Raw genomic sequence first — 21361 nt, 5'->3', positions numbered from 1 at the left:
TTTAAGCCAATTCTCTATCCATTTACAGATTGACTTTTCTAAACTTATTTACCCTAACTTGCATATGGTGGGTTATTCAGGACACCTCTACAGGTGGTAAAAGATATTTTTTTTTCTCTCTAGACCCGGAAAGCTTATTAAACTCAATTTTAAATCCATATCTTCCTTATCAGTAACCTGAGGTTTTGGATTCTCAGCCGTTTTTAAACCGGAACCAGCTCTTCCCGTAGAGGCGAAGTTTGTCCTTATTACGTCTCCGCTGCTGCTCTTTGAATCTTGGAATTATTGGTTCAGCGCCAGTACGAGGTGAAAGGTGGCAGGTGCCCCCCGCTGCCAAGCAAAATGTCTCCTGACAACTCATATCACACACACAGAGGGTGGCACTGTGTGTGATTGTCAGGGTATTGATGTGCCCAAAATCCTTTACTGACGTGATGAGAGTGCTGAACAGACCCTATACCATTACATTAGGGCATTATAGGGAAAAATACAAAGATTCTTTGTTATCAGGCTCATGCGTTCTATAAGTAAATCATATATATTGAAAGGATTCAACAGTCATACCTTCCTCTACCTCCCTTCTTCAAGCATATCCAAATGAGAATATCCCTTATTACTATTTTATCACCTGAGCAATCTCAGTGTTGTAAGAAAAGCTGCGGTGAAACTTTTGATATTTGTGCAGACTTCTAGGAAAAGCCGTGAATAAGTGGAATGGGAATTAAACTTCTTGGGACTTTCCATGCAGCTGCTGTGTATAGAATGCCAACAAGTTTCCAATGAATTTTAATTTTACAAAACTTCTGCAAGATGAAATGAAAAGTTCATTTTTTGTTGTTATTACAAAGAAACAAAATAGATTGTGCTGCAACCTAATGTCATTATGACAATTTTGTGCAAATGCTTTGTTTTCCTATATTCTGAAAGGTAATGTCTATTTTAGGTAGATTTTTTATTTTAGGTATATTTGTAGCCAGACACTTCCTATGTGTAACAGCAAGATTTCTCAAATGGGGTAAGGGTGTCGTGCCTTGCTTCTTAGATTCCTTTTAGGGAATATTTCCCCGGAATCCAGAACCAGAGACATCGTTGAGCTGTCTGCCAGGGTGGCATTTTGGCTAACGCTGTAAATTACATTCTTTCCTGATTATCAACATATTGGGGACATTCTTCCCACCAACCCAAATTATTAATTTATTGGGGGTTCCCTGGGGCTTGAAAAAGATTTTTATTGTATCAACCCTTCCCAGGTCCATATAACTGAAAAGGAAGAATGGGATTTGCCTTGGAGTTCTTTGTCCTGGATCACAAACATTGTTCCTATTACATGTTATTCTCATTATATTGTTATTTCCTGGGTTTGGAACACATACATAGAATTGATTGTGGAAACAAAGAACGGTTAACAAGCCAGAGCACAGAAAGAAAAACTAGGGCATGCATTTGGTAATGTGTGCGATAATAATAATAAATGATCGAACGCCATCACCGTGATGAAAATGACAAGGAAATCAATGTATATATTTGTCACTCTTGTTTATTAGCACAGAGCGGTTTTGGCATCGGTGTTACAATGTATCATTCATGCTGATTAAGTAAAAACCTGCATTTGTTTATTACAAGCCTATACCAAATCCTGGAGAACAATGATAACCTTGAGCCGTCTCCAACATCACCTTTTTCATGTTGGACCTGTGATGGTGTCAGAGCGCACAAGAGACATGACACTAAAATTATATTAATATCATTGGTGAATAATTCATAAATGTTGGTGGGTTCATACTGACCTTCCTCAACAGGCTTGGCTTTGATGTGGTCGGAGGAGGCAGTAATGATGGACCGCACTGATCTTTTAGCACAAAACCAAACAGAAGGTTGCGGAATGTTTGAGTTGTATTGGCCAACATAAGTTATTAGAGATGCAAGCTTACTTTTATTCTGTCAATGTCTATAACTGTATTCATTCATTGGTGGATAACATGCTACAAGATGCAATGGAAAATGAGAATTGCGGCATAAGAACTATTGATGTAACATGCTAGGGTAAAAGGAAACTGGGCCGACCCCAGGGTGGCTCCACAGGGTGTAGAGGTCCAATGAAGGTTCCTAGTTACTTTGCTTTAAAAATGTATTATATGCCATGCGGGGGTTATTTGTGGGGGAGAGGAAACATTGGACTGACCATTCCCAGCTGGAGTTCTCTGAAAGATGTTGTCGGGGTTTCCTAAAGCTTCAGCTGATTGACTTCCCATCTCATGGTGCCTGCATAGTTTTGGGTTGAGTGCCATTTGGCAGAGCCATTTGGAAAACACTGGTGATATTCTAGCTGCAAGGGTGGCATTGTGATTGACACTAGAAAGGGAATTCTTTTCTGATTATCAACATAGTGGGGGCATTCTTCCCACCAACCCTCAATTAATTAATTTTATAAAGACCTGAAGTCTTTATAAAATAAAGACCTGGGTTCCTCTGGGATAAAAAGGTGCATTAGATTTTCCCTAAAGCCTTTTGTTTCAGTAGTAGCATTAATCCTTCTTCAGAGCTAGCCTAATGGGTCAATGACTTGGGTGCCAATTTCATGCCCTGTTTTCCTTTATTTTTGGCTAACAGGACCTCTTTTTGGCCAGATTTTAAGTTCCAAATATTTTCTTTAGAGTTACCTATTTCTAACATCAACCTAATTTCTCCAATAGCATAGTTTATCACTTTGCCATCCTTCAGCCCTGGTCACCAACTTCTACCTCCAGGGCAACAAATAGTGATTTTCTTGAGTAATCCCTGAAGCCTGCTTTGTTCTTCTCTTGCATGTTTCAGAATGATCAGGCGTAAAACAATGTATTGTTCCTTAACAATAGCTAGGGTAAAGTTGGGCTTAGAGTTGGCCCATTGCCCTTTTCCTTAGACTCCTCATACTTTAATACCCACTATTCCCTTTATACTGGGCCTTATCAGTAAACTGGACATGCATTGCTATACCAAGCCTGTTGGTCTACATGGTCGTTGGCCACTGGTCGTGGTCACTGGTAACTTTCTATAGCATATGCATTACTATACCAACTCTTCTGGTTCTCATGGTGGATCTAGGCTTGGTGAGGCAGATACATTCATTGTAAAAAAAAGAAAATCTACATATATCCAGGCACAAAACTCATGGAAGGTCCACTCCCTGAGGAAATATTGGATTGGGCAGTTGATCTCATCATTACTGGTCCCCTCGGATAAGTGGTTTCCAGTGGTGCTAGCCCCCTCATCACCAAATTTTAATCATACTTCTGGATCCACCAGCCAATCCTTATAGCTACGAGCAGTCCGGTGGTGTTTGCACATTTGGCCGACAGCACAAGTCTAGACTGCCTAAGATAACCCATAGAGAATTCTCAGTTTGATCTTTATGACAGCTGCCTTGATAAGGTTATTATTGTGGAGTTCTTCCTTTCTTCTCTGTCTGCCTTATTGACCCCTGATGGCTTTTGTTGGCCTTTGTGTCAGATGGAAGCCCCATTATCTTGCTTGTCCAGTCCGCCTTATCTTATCAGTGTATAGCACAGACTGGCTCTCATCAATCTCTGGCTCCTTCCATTATCATCCTTCTTTCAGGTTCATTTACACTTCCTATCAATAGTTTTCACACTCTCAGTCTTGCATCTTCTGTCTGCTTTTTACCTTACCTGCCTTCTTACAGAGATCTGAACATCGGAAATCTCATCTTCCTCTCTTTACATAACCCCCTTTTTATGACATCTCATATGGGTATATCACAAAATCCTCCATGGGACTAAAAATATAGAATTTTTTATTTATGTCAAAGGAATTGGATTGATAGAAATGTTTGACATGTGGCTTCTGTATCACTTTATCCAAAATTATTTCTATATACTCGAATATAAACCAATCCAAACAAAACACCTATTAAAATTATTTTTATTTTTATTATTAATATTAATAATAATAAACAGTATTTACTGTGTATAGCGCCAACATATTAAGCAGCGCTGTACAAAAAAAAGGATCTGCTTGCCTGAAAAAACAGCACAAATACATTGACCAGAGTATAAATCTAAATGAGGTCGTCACTTGATAACATTCAAAAAAGTAATTAACAAAAATGCCAATGAAATTATTATACATAAATACATCTTTTTAATTTACAGTGCTGTGTAATATGTTGGCACTATATAAATCCTGTTTATTATTATTATTATTATTATTATTATTATTAATAATAATAATAATAATAATAATAATACCTCGATAATGTGCTATTTTACAATATTCATTTAAAATGAGAACAATAAAATCACATGGGCTCAGTCTATGTATCCCCCTCCCTTTTTTAAAGATTAAAGTATATTGTACTTTTGAGTTGGTTATATTGAGGATCAATTGCTCCTAATTAATCTTGTGTTCATTGTTGCCATCCACTATTAGATGTTGCTGTGTCCTCGTGTAATGTGTGTTATAGCTTGCCTTTGACACCCTTTGATCTGAGATAAATGTAGTTCCAGGGCATGCCACCAGGTGTCACCAAGTATAAAATGAGTTTTTTTCCTAACTCAAAAGAATCTTGGTTTATATTTGAGTATATACAGCATTTGTTATACAATTTTGAATATGTAAAGCTTGGTTTAGATTTGCTCTTCCAGTTTTATTGCTTCATATGTTGTTGTAGTGTTCTAATGTAATTTTGAATAACAATCAAGTGGATCCTAAGCTTTCTGTAGCATATGTTTAAATTTTTCTGAACCCAAGAATATAATATATTGTATATTATCAGTCCTTATATGCGGTGGCTATATTATTTTTTTTAGTTTTGTTCCTAAAAAGCCTAATTTTTACCTGTGTGTAGAGATCAGGCTCATCTAACTGGGTCCACATTTTCCATGTCAAATAAATGACTTCTTTAACACAAACCCATTAGGACTCCATACATGTACAAACATTTCATATGTTATTAAATAATTATAATAATACCAAATATTTGTAAACAAGCAAAAAAGATAAATGAATTTCAGTTTTATCATTTCTAGAATGCCATAACTGGATATTCAGTGATCCTTCGCCTGCCCTGACGCCATGACCAATTTATAAAAGGTCACAATGGATATTGCTGCCATTTGTTTCTGGCATATATTAATTCTCTCAGTCCAGTAATGAAGCTGCTTTAGACTGTTTTTTTTATTTTGTTCTATTTTTTTTATCACATCCTAAAGAAAATGAAAATAACTTGTGGGAAGTCCATAATGCTGATTATTTGTTTAACCCTTTCAGCGTGTCATCGTGCACCAGATCAAGTTTTTAAGTTGTGGAGTGTCTATGATGGTTTTTTTATATCTCAGTGACTTTTAAGTCTTGTTTACCAGAAAATAATTAGCACAACTTCAATATATAATAACTATGTATTTTGCATTAGTTCTCTTTTTTATTTCTTTTCATCTTTTTGTAGAAAAAAACAAAAAAGAAAAAACAAAAGAAAGCAGTTTGTGTTAAATTGGTATTGTGTTGTATGTGGCATTAGGTTAGGTTCAGACTGGCGGGGAGGTTGTGGTGTGGTTACCTCTTCCTTATGCCAAGGAACCGCTGCCTCTGGGAGATGCTACATATACAGTGGAGTCTCCCCGCTGCAGCCCCATAGAAAATGAATGGGAGCTTTAGTGAATTGCGCAGTACCAGCTGTTAAATGTGCACACGCTGGTTCTTTAGGAACTAGTGCTGCAGCGCAAGTGATCAAATCTTTTTTAATGTACAGCACTGTGCAATATGTTGTCGCTATATAAATACGGTAATAATGATAATATCGGTGCCCAGAGCCTGGAGTCATGCGTGATTGCAACACCCCAAACTCAGGCAATTTGATAGAAAACAGAAATCAAATCTTTTCTCAGTGTGGTACAGTTATTCTTTTTTGGGGGGCATCGTGTACCCCTTAGAAGCCACATTTGGGAGATTCACCTCACTTTTCTGCAAATGAAATCAAATCTTTCCAATGGAGAAACATAACGAGTGTGGAGGGGTTAGGACCTACTACAGTGTTGGGGGGTCCTATAGAACCTAAATTAGTGCGGAGGGGTGGAGTTGGTTTGTTTTCATGCCATGTTGGAATGGAGGGTGCTGGTACCTTCTGGGCCAACTCTTACATTTGGGAGGGGTTCCTGGTCTCATGGTTGGGCGCTCTTCAGGGGAGTTCCCAGCCTAGTACTCTATGGGCTATAGCCAGCGCACGACGAATGGGACCAGCTTGGTTTCGGCCAGGTGGATCAAGCTAACCCAATTCCTTTTTCTGAAGCTTTATGACCCCGGTGGGGGGATGTAAGACCCTTGCTCTTCAGGGGAGGTCCAAAAGTGCCCCAGTGCATGTTGTTTTTGCACTTTTCATCACTTTTTTATGTTCACATATGTTTTTGTTCCAAAAGAATATCACCGCAGAGGTTCCCTGAAAACCCAAAGGTTATTTCGAAGGTTCCCCCATGGAACCTATGTCATTGGAAAGAATAAGGCGCTATTGGCTGTAGTGATAGCAAGGTTATATTTGAGGACATAAAGCAAGGAAACAAATCTCTCAATGCAACAGACCTGATTTATTAAACATATCCAAGCCTGGAGAAGACAGCCTATCATGGGAGAACCTGGGTGAACCAGCAATCCAGAAATGGATCGGGTCCAGGATTTTTAGGAAATCCATTTTGGTTTTAATGTATCACCCAGGTTCTCCCATGACAGTCTATCTTCTTCAGTCTTGGGGAGCTTTAATAAATCAGATCCAATGGGTCCAAATGATTTCTTTCCATTGGAAGGTTTACCTTCACTTCCCTATGTAACCAGAACAGGAAGTAAGAATAAATCTACCCGTGGTAACACAATCATTTGGACCCGTTGAGGGATTTGTTTCTTCCTTGCTTTATGTCTTCAATTAAATCCTGGATAATCTTACAGCCAGTGGGATGATTTCCGATCAGCCCGCAGAGTCTCGGCATTTTCTAGTTCATTCTCAGATTTTTTTTTTCGGGGACTGAAAAGCTTCCGTCATTTATTTAACGAGTTTGGAAGGCACAGAGGAGTTTTTTTGCTCGACGTTTCTGTATCACAGTGAGAAATTTCCAGTCTCCTCACGCCGATGGTACATCTAAGGAGTTATTTGTAGCCGATATTACATCCTGAATTCTTTCTGAAGTTTATAATTACTGTGCACGGCAATATTTTACATGAAGTAGTAAGCAATAAATATGTGAATATTTAATGAGGCCGTCATTTACTCCACACTGCTACACCTTCCCAGGAACAATATTATTGCTGGCATATATTTACATAGTAATTCCACAAGACGGTTGTCATGGGGATGCCGGTAACGAGAGAGGGAGAGATGGTTGCGGTGTGCCAGAGACGGTCGCTGCTACCGTGCGGGGAGTTATACATTTATAAAAGCTCTCCAAGACCGGGGAAGAAAGACAATCATGGGAGAACCCGGGGGATCCAGCAAACCTGAAATGGATCTGGGCGCTTATTAATCAAAATGAATTTTAATAAATCTATTGCAGCTTTGCTGGATCACCCGGGTTCTCCCATGATAGTTGATCTTTTCCAGTCCTGCAGAGCTTTAACCTGACCCAATGTATCTACGTCTATTACACCAAGATGTAACAGCAGGTATATTGGGAACTAGTGGGTTTTTGCTCCTCCAATGACCTACTAATGACTTCCTCACTCATAACCTCCTCACACACACATGGCTCCAAGACTTTTCTAAAGCTGCCCCAACTCTCTGGAATGGTCTCCTCATCCTATTCTGCTTGTTCCTACTTTCTGCTCATTTAAAAGAGACCATAAAACCCAACGCTTCAACCTCACCTACCTGTCTTCTTCTATCTCCTAAACCCTCACTACTCACCCACCATTCCAAATCTCCCTCCGAATGTGTGATACTTCCCCCACCTCCTAGATTGTAAGCTCTTCAGGTCAGGGTCCACTCCTCCTCCTGTGTCACTGTCTGTATCTGTCTGTCATTTGTAACCCCTACCTAATGTACAGTGCTGCATAATATGTTGGTGCTATAAAAGTACTGTTTATTAAAATTAATATTATTAATAATAATAATAATAATAATAATAATAGTATGGTAAAAAATTCATGTATTTTCAGCACTTTGATTTCACTATAAATAACGAGTTTTCATGTCAAATCAAAGGAAGATCAACGCAGCTGCACCGCACGCATGTTGCCGCACAACACAACACTAAGCAACTTACTGCCATGCATTGTGGTTCATCGCATTGCCAAGCGTAGTGAATTATTCTTCATGTTTCAGTGCATCACCAATACCCCTCTGTATGAATGAGCAGCTTTATTGCAATGCATGTGACCTAAAGAAAATCCATAATCCAATAAAATGAAATGAACATTGCTTTGTTTTTTTAATTTTAAGTTCTATATTTTTTGTTCATGTGTTTGTTTTAGTTGTTCAGTGATTAGTTTTATTCAAATTGCTGTTTATTTAAAAGGTAACCAATCACCCCAGATATTGTGAATCATAGGACTCTATTTATAAAACAGGGGATCAGATATTCCCTCAAACATTCCCTGGTGGGAATCAAATACTGCCATTGAAACACATGGACCTGGAATATTCACTCGAGGGAATGTTTGAGGGTATATCCCTGACCCTGTTCTAAAAAATTGATCCCTAATTCTACTTTACCAGCTGTTTCTGTTTTTTTTGAGTCCTCCTGTATCACAGTTGAACTTGTCAATGGATCTGATATTTTTAACATTTCCTGTCCTGGGGTGACAACCCTGCTTGTTCTGCAAAGAAATCAATTAGCAGCTGCTGCAGCGTTGTCACCCTGTGAAACACATAGCTTTAAATGAACATTACAATGGTCTTTTTTATAAAACAGTGAATATGACATTTATGAAAATGCTCAGCCATTAGAAACAAATGAACCTGAGGGATTTCCATATTTTTGCAGATTTCCCCCTGAGCCCTATGTTATGTGTAACCTTGCTGTTGTTTTTCTCTGTTGTCACAGTACACGGTTCCTGGGATGAGTGGTCACCTTGGAGTCTGTGCTCGTCCACGTGCGGTCGGGGGTTTCGGGAGAGGACGCGAACCTGTAACCTGCCACAGTACGGAGGAGATCCATGCAAAGGTCCTGAGAAGCAAACCAAGTTCTGTAACATTGCCTTATGTCCAGGTCGGTGTAAGTGTATACCCTGTACTATCCATGTGGTTAGATTTCTGTATAGTTGGGTGAATTTGTCCTAATTTGCATCTTTCATATCATTCACCTTCTTTTATTATCATTTTGTGCCATGCTGGTGGAGATAAAAGCATCACATAAATCATAATCATGATAATTAATTCTATAAAAAGTATCTCAGCTGTAGGTATTGTGCAATCTGATGAATAAACAAATCGTCAGGCAGATTTAATAAATCAGAAATGTTTTTGGTTTATTGCATTTGCTTGATTGTTTATAAAATTTTATCCAAAGAAAAAAAAGCAATGAAATGTGGCGAATGATCCAGATTTCCCCCAATTCCAAATAGATTTCTGTGAATAGACTCTACAGCTTGCTGTTATACTTCTCAGGGATCTGTCTCATTCTTTGTCTGTATTTGTTTTTCTCACTCATTGATCCTATGATTGTTTCTCTTAGTTGTTTTTTTCATTCTTTCATGTAATGATTTTAGATAACCAATATTTGTTTCTGTTTGGTTGCATGTATAGTTTGCCATTCCATCATATAAACACATTTTCTATATCTTGCAGTTGATGGTAACTGGAACGATTGGTCCAGTTGGAGTGCCTGTTCTGCCACTTGCTCCAATGGTACTCAGAAGAGAATCCGCGAGTGTAACGGACCGTCCTATGGGGGGTCGGAGTGCCATGGCCAATGGGCAGATACAAGAGACTGCTTCATAATGCAGTGTCCTGGTGAGAGAGACAGACAGACGTTAACTGCTTTACATCCTGAAAGTTTTATATAAAGTTATATTGGGGGTCCAGAACAATTATACAATGACACTTGGGGGGCCCAGAACAATGACACACTGACACTTGGGGGGCCTAGAACAATGACATCCTGACAATTGGGGTCCCAGAACAATTATACAATGACACTTGGGGGCCCAGAACAATGACACCCTGTCACTTGGGGGACCTAGAACAATGACACCCTGACACTTGGGAGACCTAGAACAATGACACCCTGTCACCTGGGGGACCTAGAACAATGACGCCCTGATACTTGGGGGACCTAGAACAATGACACCCTGACACTTGGGGGACCTAGAACAATGACACTCTGTCACTTGGGGGACCTAGAACAATGACACCCTAACACTTTGGGGACCTAGAACAATGACACCCTGACACTTGGGGGACCTAGAACAATGACACCATGACACTTGGGGGTCCCAGAACAATGAGCCACTGACGCCTTGAGGTTTTAGAACACGGACACCCTGACACTTGGGGGTCCAAAACAAGGGCACACTGACACTTAGGAGTCCAGAACAATTATACAATGACACTTTGGGGTCCAGAACAATGGCACACTGACATTTGGGAGTCCAGAATACTGACACACTGACACTTGGGGGTCCCAGAACAATGACATACTGACACCTGGGGGTTCTGGAACACTGAAACACTGACATTTGGAGTTCCAGAACAGTGACACACCAAATTTTGGGGGTCCAGAACAATGAGCCACAGACACATGCAGTTCCAGAACAATGACATATTAACACTTGATGATCCCAGAACAATTACACACTGACACTTAGGGGTCCTCGAACACTGACAAGCTGACACTTGGAGGTGCCAGAACAATGACACCCCAACTTTTGGGGCTCCAAGAACCATGACAAACAGACATGCTCTTCCGGAAAAAATTACACACTGACATTTGGGGGTTCTAGAACAATGACATGTCAACTTCTGTGGGTCTCAATATAACGACAGACACACGTGGGTCCAGAACAATGACATACCAACACTTGGGGATCCCACAACAATGACACACCAACAACTGGCCCCAGAATAATGAAACATCAACATCAAGGAGGCCACAGAACATGGACACATGGGCACTTGGAATTCCAAGCAATGACCCACTGATGCTTGGAGAATCCAGGACCAACTTATAATTATCTCAAGCCAACAACTCGTTGACCTTGGCATCTCAGAACAATGGCACACCACTGACAATTACAAGACTTGTGGACCCCAAAACCATGACCCACTGACACATGAAACAACCAACGCGTTTCCTGGATCTGGACACACCCCTAGATTAGGGTTTAGATGATACATGGTTTTTCCAGAACAATAATACACCTATACTTTGGGAATCTAGAACACAATGACACAATGATATCTGCAGTCAACAGATCCTGATTCTGATATAGATTTAGATTCTGATATCAAGGTAATACTGAGAATCGGGGTTTGAGAACAGTGACACACTGACCTGACACTTGTAGAGTCTTCAACATAACACACCTGACCCTCATTTGGCACCATAAAACCTGCTTTTTTTTTCTTCGTAGTTGATGGGAAATGGCAGGAGTGGGGATCCTGGGGAAGTTGCAGCACAACATGCGACGGAGGGGTCCAGAAAAGGGAACGAGCTTGCTACGGCCCATTTTATGGTGGGCAGGACTGTCCTGGTCCATCGGAAGAAAACAAGCCATGCAATGAAAAGAAGTGCCCAGGTAGGAATATCCTTCATATCAATATCAACTTTTTAATCAAAAAGTCACGTGTTTGTTTGGGAGTGTGTGACTGATATGCAAAAAGTTCAATGCTTTGCTGTATTTCTAAAAAAAAAAAAAAAAGCATCATAAGGAATTCAAGATCACAGGTGAGTCTGAGGGAATCTTCATCATTCATCAAATGACTAAAACATCCAACGCGTTTCGCGGGTCTGAATGTCCACCTTCATCAGGGTTTAGATGTGATTCATATCCATGAATGGCAGCACAATGAACAAACTGAATGGATAGTCATTTGCATGAAATATTGTGAATACTTTATCCCACACACAAAATACTCATCAGTTCATTCTGTTCATTGGACTGTCCTGACCAATATGCACAATATCTAAATTCTGATGAAGGCGGAGGGACGCCTAAAATGCATCAACTTTATGCACTGCTCAATAAAAAAACTGGTGTTCTCCGTGATATCTTTTTCTGGATTTTATGTCTGGTTGCCCTGGTTGGGATTACACTGTCAGATAAGGGCAGCTTCATCAGGGGTATCACTGAGCTGCCCAACTCCAGGCAAATTAAAGCTGTGAAATGCTTGTGCTGGCGTGTAATGCATTCTGGTGTAAATGGGCCTCATGGATAGAGCAGGGGAGGGTTAGAACTCCGTCCAGTATTACATATGACTTGAGGTTTCTCCTTACTTCCTGTTCTGTCTAACACCCATCACCTGGGTGTTAGCTATATCTACCTCATGAGGACAGAAATCCTGATGAAGATTAAAGGTTCTACACCTTGATTTTTTTTTGTCCACCAAGGTTCTATCCTCTCTCTTGTTGCCTTGTTGTCTTTGCCGGTTGGAGATGGAAATAATGATTTCCCCTTCCAGTGAAAAAGACAATGCTGTTCTTTATAGGGAAGTTGTCAGGAAGAGGCCTTATTTCTAGAAAAACTGCACTGCTGACCTTGACCTCCCGTCATGTGACATGTAAAACGCGTTAGCTTTCTTGCCACCGTTTCTCATTTTTTTCTTTATTTGATACTATAAAGAAGCCTTGTGCCCCTTTCATGTTTCTCTTATATAAACTGGGATGATGTGATTAGTCTGCTGCAGGCAGGAGGAAGCATTTCCTCAATCATAGATCCTCAATGATCAGACTGCAACATTGTAAGTTTGTAGGAAGCCACATGGGAGAGGCTGCAGCAGAGGCTAATCTTACATGACTGTGTTATTTCTAAGCTGACATCTCATTCCTGGAAGCTGACCCTGAATGAGGCCTGAACAATAATGGCGCTGTCCTTCTGCAGGAAAGGCCAGATGACGGCATTGTCATAAGAAGTGCTGTGATATCTATCTAAAGGCAATAAACACCTGAAAGAGTTATACCAGTGCAAAGCAAGCATGTGCTTGTCATGAAGATATAAATCCCATGCTAAGTCCACTTTTACACCTTGCTGCATGAAATGCATTACACTTTGTGCTCTGTGACGTTAAAGTTCTTCTATGCAGTGATCCCCCTCTTATTATTAATATTTCTGCTGCTTCCCCATATTTCCTTTGTATTTCTCTCTTACCCTGAGCTGTACAGTCATATCCTCCATGTTTGTGTAGTTTATGTGCTAATATTCTTATTACTAACAACTCTCCAGAGAGTTCCCTGTCTGGCATATCAGTTCATAATGAGTCGCTCTCCATGAGCCCTTCAGACTGTATAGAATGTGAGTACTCCCACACTCATACCTCTCTGGGATCACCTGTCTCTGCTGTCATTCCGCAGAGCCCACCATGTGTCACTGTCATCCGCAAATTGGAAAATATGGATTGACAGACGATAGGGATCTCTTGTTCTATGAGGTTTTGTAGAAAACTGTCACTGCTATATAAGATTCGGTTCCATTCTATTACCATCCATGGTAAAGTTGAACCCCTGCCTTCCCTTCAGTCTTGCACAGTTGTACCGACTACCCTCCGGGACTGAAATTGCTTCCCCAGATTTTTCTGCTCCATTAGAAGCTCCAGCAATTCACATAGAGCCTGCTTGTTTCCTGGCTGGAGGACATTCAGCTTCATCTGGCCCCTCTTCCACCAACCTGGCTACTCCTGGACTTCCCTCTCATTCAGATTCGAAGCTGGCTGGAGTCTTAGTATCATATGTAGGGGTTCTGCATGCAAATGCATCCTACCTAGGAGCACCCTTTCCCCCAGATTGGCATCCAACCATCAGGGCACCTACAAAAACTAATATTCTAATTTATGCTTTATATAAAGAGAGATGATTGATCTGACTTTGAGCAGCGAATAATATGTGCCTGCGAGTTGCATTGATGGGAGATGAGAAGATGTTCTTCATTGGTATGTGGATGGGTGTAGGCAATGTATTAGGTGCACAATGCAAGGAAAAGTTCCCTGGGCCTCTACTTGCCAATGACAGGACATGTCTTATCTACATCTCAGTTCTACATATTTGCACAGAAATATGCATATGAAGGTTCCTCTGTGTGCAGCTATGTGAGGACATCCAAGTGAACGTGTCAGCAAACAGAACTGAAATATTTTTATCCATGGAGATAAAAGCCTACAAAAAGTCAGACATCAGATCATGGAGAATGCCAAAGAGTGAAACTTCTCAAAAGTGTTTTTGGATTCATAGGAAAAGCCTTGGAAGGGTGAAGCCTAGGGGCCAACTCCAACTTAATAGTCATTGGGGGTGGACTCCATATAAATGCCGTGGTTTTGGGAATAGATGTCCAACAAGGTCATTGAGATATACTGATCAGATGGTCACCAACATTTGGATATAAAGGGCTTGGTTTGGTAAAGCTCTCCAAGAAACTTAGAATGGATTTGGTCCAGGATTGAAAAAAATTGCCAATAAATAGCAAATTACTTTTAAGAAAGTGGTTTCAAGTTGCTGGATCACCCATGATAGTGTTTGCTTTCCGGTCTTGGATATCTTTGTTAAATCAGTCCATTGTATAACAGTTGCTGTTACAGTTATCCAATGTGCTAGGCGGTAATTCTTGGTTGGGTGCACATCATATTAATATATTTTTATATATATTTTTTGCCCATTTGGCTGTGGAATTGATTGACATTTGCAGGTATTTATGAACTGGCCCGGTTTGGTTCAGTTTTTGTCTCAATTTGCGTACATTGGTTTTATCTCATCTCTAATTATCATAAATAAACTCCAGGAATAAGTTAATGACAACTTCTTTTTTTCGGGCATATTTATTCAGGAGCAGATGACACAATCTGGAACGTTATCACCATTTTTCGATATTTTTAATGTGTGTCTCTCTTCTGGCACGGCCCTCTGCCAGTAAAAAGTTAATCATCACTCCCACATTACCACTAGACGAGAGTGAGGAGCTGGAAACCTGAGCCGCGGGTTGGCAAATAGAACATGACCTTTAACTAGAGATCTCTTTGTCTTTTCAGAGCCTCATGAGATTTGCCCGGAGGAAAATTTTGTTTCTGTAGTTTGGCAAGAAACTCCGGCCGGAGAGATGGCAGAAGTGAGGTGTCCACGGAATGCCACAGGTAAGGGAAACATAACTGCCTGTCCCCATTGGAATCCTTCCAAGCTTTCTAGTGCAGTAATATTTAACATTTACTGTCAAAGTTCATACTAGATTGGATTTAGATTGGATTTAAGCATTCTTGAGGTAATAGCTGTAATATTATGATATCATTATGTGCAAGGGAGGAATATAGAGAATTCCTTAAGATCAATATTGTCATTGGCTTCCAGTGAATTGGTAGGCTCCATTCTCGTTAATGTCATTGGCCTCCAGTGAATGTGTAGGCTCCATCCTCAGTGATGTCATTGGCTTCAAGTGAATGGATAGGCTGCTTTGTTATTGATGTCACCAGCTTCTAGTGAATGGATAGGCTGCACTCTTAATGATGTCACTGGTCCTTAGTAAATGGATAGGCTGCATTCTCAGTGATGTCATCGGCCTCTATTGAATGGATAAGCTTAATTCTTGGTGATGTCACTGGCCTCTAGTTAGTGGATAGGCAGCACTTTTGGTAATGTCATTGTCTTCTAGTGAATGAATAGGTTGCACCCTCATTGATGTCACTGGTCTATATTGCATAGATAGGCTGATTTCTTGGTGATGTCACTGGTCCCTGGTGAATGGACAGGCTGCACGTTTGGTGATGTCATTGGCTTCTAGTGAATGGATAGGCTGATTTCTTGGTGATGTCACTGGTCCCTGGTGAATGAGTAGGCTGCGCTTTTGGTGATGTCATTGGCTTCTAGTGAATGGATAGGCTGATTTCTTGGTGATGTCACTGGCCTGCACAAAATATATAGGCTTTCTCCTCAATAATGTTGCGTGATATTAAAGTGCAGTCCTCAGGTTTACCTCACATGTCTGCCTGTATGAGACAGGTGCTCTTTAAATCAAGGAGTAATTAAAGGATAAAGTGCATTTTGTTCCTTTGCAGGTCTCATTCTGCGGAAGTGTGTTCTGGATGAGGTGGGAGAGGCGTACTGGGAGATTCCAACGTACATCAAATGTGTCTCCCTTGACTACCGGAATATTCAACAGATGGTAAGGAACAAATAAAGTCTTTGGCATTTCACCGCAGTCTTGTTATTTCTCATTTAATTCAATTTGTTCCTCCACTTTCTCTTGGAAATCCAAAGCACTTTGCACACAGTAATAGCACAGGTTGAGGAGTCTTAAAGCCTCTTTTCAGATCCGAGGAGCCCTCGGTTGCGATGTGTAATGTACCCAGCAGGCCACCGTAATTCCTCCTAAATTATAGGCACCTTTGTGAGATGATTCAGGCTGTGCAAAGGTTTTCCTGCTCTCAGCAATTCAATACTTAAAAGTGGAATATGATGGTAAAAACAAGTGAAAAAATATTCAATGCAATATTATTATTTGCCATAGTGATGGAGTGAAAAAATGTTCAGAAACTGCTAGATTTGAGGGTTGACTTTATTTCCAAACTCCAAAAAACAAATATATACTATAAAGTGACTTTTCAGTCCTTTTATGTCGAGCTTTGATATGTTTTCTTTTATCAGGATTTTTTTTCCTTTTTTTTTCATCTAGTGATCTTGCTTTTTGTTGTGCTTGGGTGACAATGCCCATTTACTGTACCGTATCTATGGACAGGGCCAGATTTCCCATAAGGCCACCTACAGATAACAGTAGTCAGTAGCAATCATTTAGCTTTGAATTGTTAAATCTGATTGGTTACAGTAAAATCAATCAATTAATTAATCAAATATATATTTTGTCTTTGTAATAGCCATAGCAGTTGTACAGAACTGAGAAGTCTTAGTTGGAACTTCAGAAGTTCCTTTGACACAAAGGGAGCAAGCACATGATTTTAGTTTTTGGTGCTGAGAGGCTGCTTACTTCTTATATACCTTGGGCATTCAAGTAGCAAGATATTCCATCTGGAGTTCCAATTCTTCCGCTGGGTCTATGAAGTTTCTTCCTCTAGAACTTTCTTACCATGGAAGCTCTTGTTACGAGTGGTAGATTCCAGTATAATGTACGCAAAGGTGGACCTGGAAACTCAGATTACCATTGGAGAGACTGATGGAGAAAAGATACGCTGTTTATAAATGTTTCTTCAACAAAGCTACTTTAAGACGTAGACCCAAGATGCCAGATCCATTTTATTGATTGTCCCAAATAGGAATTAAAAGCCAAGGATTATTCACCACCATTTTTTGCCTATGCTGAAATATCAGTTTTGGATTGGAATGATTATAATGTGTTTTCATGGCATACTCATGTCTCAAACTTCTCCTCAGAAGCTTATGAACAAAAGTCTAAAGCCAAACTTGAAGAGAACCAATTTAATTTACCTACTGGTATGTTTTTAGAGATTTGGAGTAAATTCATGTAACAAAGAGAGAACACAACTATGGCATGCAAAAAGAATTCCGCCTGCAAAGTAATCTTGGGCTCACTTATATTGCCACATGGATATCTGGGGCAAGACAAGTCTGGGGAAGTTGAGTTGACGGTTGGATTTGTACTTCTCCAGAAATGAGTTTCCCCTCTTAGTGTTCCTGGTTGTCTAAGGAGTAAATTGATTAAAAATCAAACAAGAAGAATGGAAATCCATCAGAGGTTTCTACTCTCCCTGCTGGACAAGGAATGGTGAAGGGGGGAACTCATTTCTGGAATCTCCAAAAGTCAATTCAAACTTAGAAGTTCATTAAGACAGACGTTTTGCCTGATCTTTCTTTTGAGAAATAAAAACCGATTAGGTGAGCCAATGGTCCAATACCATCAACTGGAATGTTTGAGCAGAGTTGCTGTATTAAGGCTGAGAGTGGGATTATTATATGTATTGCTTCTTCCAGATTCGGGATCATCTGACGAAGGCTCAGAGGGGGCAGAAGGGAGAAGGAGTCTCGGCAGTGCTACAGAACCTTGTAGACGTCACTCAGGAAGGAGCCAGTTACAGTGGGGACATTCTAACCACCGTGGATTGTCTGAGAAATATGACGGAGATATTCCGCCGGCCCTACCACAGCCCCACATCCAATGATGTCCAGGTAAGTGGGGAGGTGCACCTCCATTTGGACCTGTGAAGCAAAATATCTACACAATCTTTAATTCTTTAGGAATTTTGTGACTTATATCCCCAAAACAATATCATCCAACAGAACATAAAATATAATAAAATCAGGAAGACAGAGGAGGTATTTGGGTTTGTAGGGATTAAAGCCCTAGGGGCCTATATAAATCTGGGATTTACCCAACTTTTACCCAAAATGTACACATTGTTACACTGAAATTGTTAAAGAAATGTGGGAAATAGCTTTATCTGATGAATTGTATATGTTATACTTTTTTAATCGGGATTTACTCATTTTTCTTTTTGAATCCAGTGTGAACAATGTGTCCACTTTGGGAGTGAATCTTAGGTGGAAACATTTATAAATAGATCCATAAGTCTTCAAATAAAATAAACAAACATAGATACTTCAACACAACTGCAAGCGGCCCTTAGAAGTGGTTCTATATTGTTACTGTCTACAGAGGGTCAGGTTGTTGGCCGAGCTTTCCCGGTATCCAACATCTCAGAACAGAACTAAAGCGGATGACAAATTCTATCACAACCTGCTTTGGTAACATGAAAATCCTGGCTGGGACCTTTGCAATATGAACCATGGACAATAATACATTATTTACCCACCTATGTGTCTGCTGTTCCTCCTCTTCCTTAGTTCTTTCCTCTTTTAGACCTTCCTTCTTTCATTCCTACCTTCCTCCATTTACTTCCTTCCCTTCTCATTTCCTTTACCTTTCCTCTTCCTTCCTTCCTTCCTTACTTCCTTCCCTCCCTTCTTTCCTTTCTCTTTTTCTTGCTCATTTCCTTTCCGTCTCCTTTTTTTTCCTTGCTTCCTACATTCCATTTTCATTTCAATTCCCTTCCCCTTTCCTTCTCCTCCTTCCCTCCCTCTCTTCCTTCTTACCTTCCTTCCTTCCTTCCCTCCCTTCCTTCTTTCCTTCCTTCCTTCCTTCCTTCCTTCCTTCCCTCCCTTCCTTCTTCCCTTTCTCCTTTTCTTTTTCATTTCCTTTCCTTCTCCTTTCTTTTCCTTTCCTTCCTTCCTACCCTCCCTTCTTCTTTTTATTCCCTTTTCTTTTCCCTCTCCTCCCTCCCTCCCTTCTTTCCTTCCTTCCTTCCTTCCTTCCTTCCTTCCTCCCTCCCTCCCTCCCTTCCTTCCTTCGTTCCTTCATTCATTCTTTCTTTCCTTCCCTTGCTTCCCTCTTTTGTCCTAACTGATTTCATTCCTTCCTCTCTTCTCTTCTCTTTTTCTTTTTTCCTTTATGAAGCTTACTAATGACAAATAACTGAAGAAGCAGAAGTAGCCTTGCTCACGTTTATAGATTATTGAACATTTAGCACTCAGCAGCGATCAATGTCAGGTAGTTGTTGTGAAAATGTGATCTGCAGACACGTGTCTGGGGAAGCTTGATTCAGCTTGATGGCATAGCATAGCATAGACAATCTGCATGGAGGATGTCTGGGCAATGATCTTCTTTAGTTTGTCTCCTAAACTTGTAACCTGAATACCAGTAATTTCACAATTCCAGTCTTATGCAGATTACAGATATTTGCAGATTTACTGCTACAAATGGGCAATTTCATCTTTGATTCACCAGGTTCCACCTATCACTAATATGCCCCTCTGGCAGTGCCACCCACCAATGACTTGCAATGTATAGGCATTTAACTTTTAATCCAGAGATTCCTTTTACATGTGTTTTGGTGAAACCAGTGGGATGGAATGTGCTAAGGAACATTAATGTGAGGCGGTGTGTTCTCCACAGTCTGCGTAGGTAACAATCTGTCCGTTTGTTAATTATCCTCGGATGCTGATTGGTTCTCCTTTTCTTCTTTATTGCCTCAAGAACTTTGTGCAAGTCATCAGCAACCTGCTATCGGACGAGAATCGGGACAAGTGGGAGGAGGCGCAGACGGTAGGAGCTGATATTGAACATGTTTTATATATTGATTGGATTTGTTTTGTATGAGATGTGAACTGAACAGGGCGCTCATTGGCCACCTATGTATTGACCCCAAGACACCAATTCACAGCATTTAGGAGGGTAAAAAAGGCATAAAAAAAAAATTAAACCAAGGCAACATACTAGTACTACCCCACCTCTACTGTAGGCGATATTTGCTGTCTTGCTTTTCTTAAAGTGCTCGTTGGATCTTCTGCATCCAACACTTTCAGGTGTGTCAGGGGTTTGTATCTCCAGATTGCCTGTTGGTGCTCCCCTCCATGACAGCTATATCCCTATCATGCCCCTTTGGGGCTTCAGCTAAGCCAATTCCCTGCTGGATTGGTAAACCAAAATGGTCTGTAAAATAAAAAATCTCAAAAAGCTCTATTTACAAAACAGTGAATCAGACATCCCATCAAACATTCACGTGGGAATCTTCCAGGTCTATAATGCCCTATTTTTACCTAGAGCCCAAAGACTAAACAGTGAAAAGGCAATTTCTTAGGGGCCCCAACACTTTGAGCTACAGCTGTTTTTTTCCCTAGTCATTTGGTACTAGCCCTTTATACAAATATACAGGAACAGTTGTATAGAAAGAAAAGTCAGATTTAAGCACTCCAAGACTGGAGACGTTAGATTAGCATGGAAGACATGCATGGAAGACATGAGTGGCCAATGGGTGATCCAACAAATCTGAAATGGATCTGGTCCAAGACTGAAACATTTGCCAACTATAACAAATGATGGGGAACAAAGACATCCATTCCAGGTTCTCCCATAATATTCTATCTTCTCCAGTCTTGGGGAGTTTTGAAATACCAGGCTCATAGTTCCTTCAAATACCATGAGCGTTCCCAACATAGCAAGGGGAACCAATGTCTTGGAGCGGGTTCCTCCCTTGGCAGCTGCTTGTTTGTGAAGTTGGCAACCCTTGAGTCCAATTAGTCCAGCGCTGTCCCAGGTTTCTTCCTCTTTCCGGCATGGACTGCGGGCACTACCATCTTCCTCCATCTTTATCTGAGTTCTTCATCACATACTCCATTTATCCCAGGAGGCTGCAGGTGGCCCTTTCGGTCTTTACCACCATGGGGGTAACATTGGAAGGGGAGGAATTCTCCAATAAGAATTTAAAAACAAAAAAATTAAAAAA

At 40.4% G+C, this 21361-nt stretch overlaps 1 protein-coding gene across 5 annotated transcripts in view; it reads left to right on the top strand.

Moving 5' to 3' along the window:
• The window catches only part of ADGRB1 (adhesion G protein-coupled receptor B1), a 340003-nt gene that overhangs the window by 183557 nt on the left and 135085 nt on the right, over positions 1-21361 (top strand). For 4 of the 5 annotated variants that reach the window (XM_072410570.1, XM_072410569.1, XM_072410566.1 and 1 more), the window contains exons 3-9: positions 9021-9191; positions 9764-9928; positions 11548-11712; positions 15149-15250; positions 16166-16272; positions 18054-18248; positions 20113-20181. In XM_072410570.1, the coding sequence (XP_072266671.1) occupies positions 9021-9191; positions 9764-9928; positions 11548-11712; positions 15149-15250; positions 16166-16272; positions 18054-18248; positions 20113-20181 (974 nt within the window). The remainder of the gene's footprint in view (positions 1-9020; positions 9192-9763; positions 9929-11547; positions 11713-15148; positions 15251-16165; positions 16273-18053; positions 18249-20112; positions 20182-21361) is intronic. The other variant, XM_072410568.1, reaches the window with a different exon arrangement.

This window comes from Pyxicephalus adspersus, chromosome 5, assembly GCF_032062135.1.
Source record: "Pyxicephalus adspersus chromosome 5, UCB_Pads_2.0, whole genome shotgun sequence".
NCBI classification, from domain to species: domain Eukaryota; kingdom Metazoa; phylum Chordata; class Amphibia; order Anura; family Pyxicephalidae; genus Pyxicephalus; species Pyxicephalus adspersus.
The sequence above is the reverse complement of the archived record's forward strand: the minus strand, read 5'-3'. Positions and strand labels throughout refer to the sequence as shown.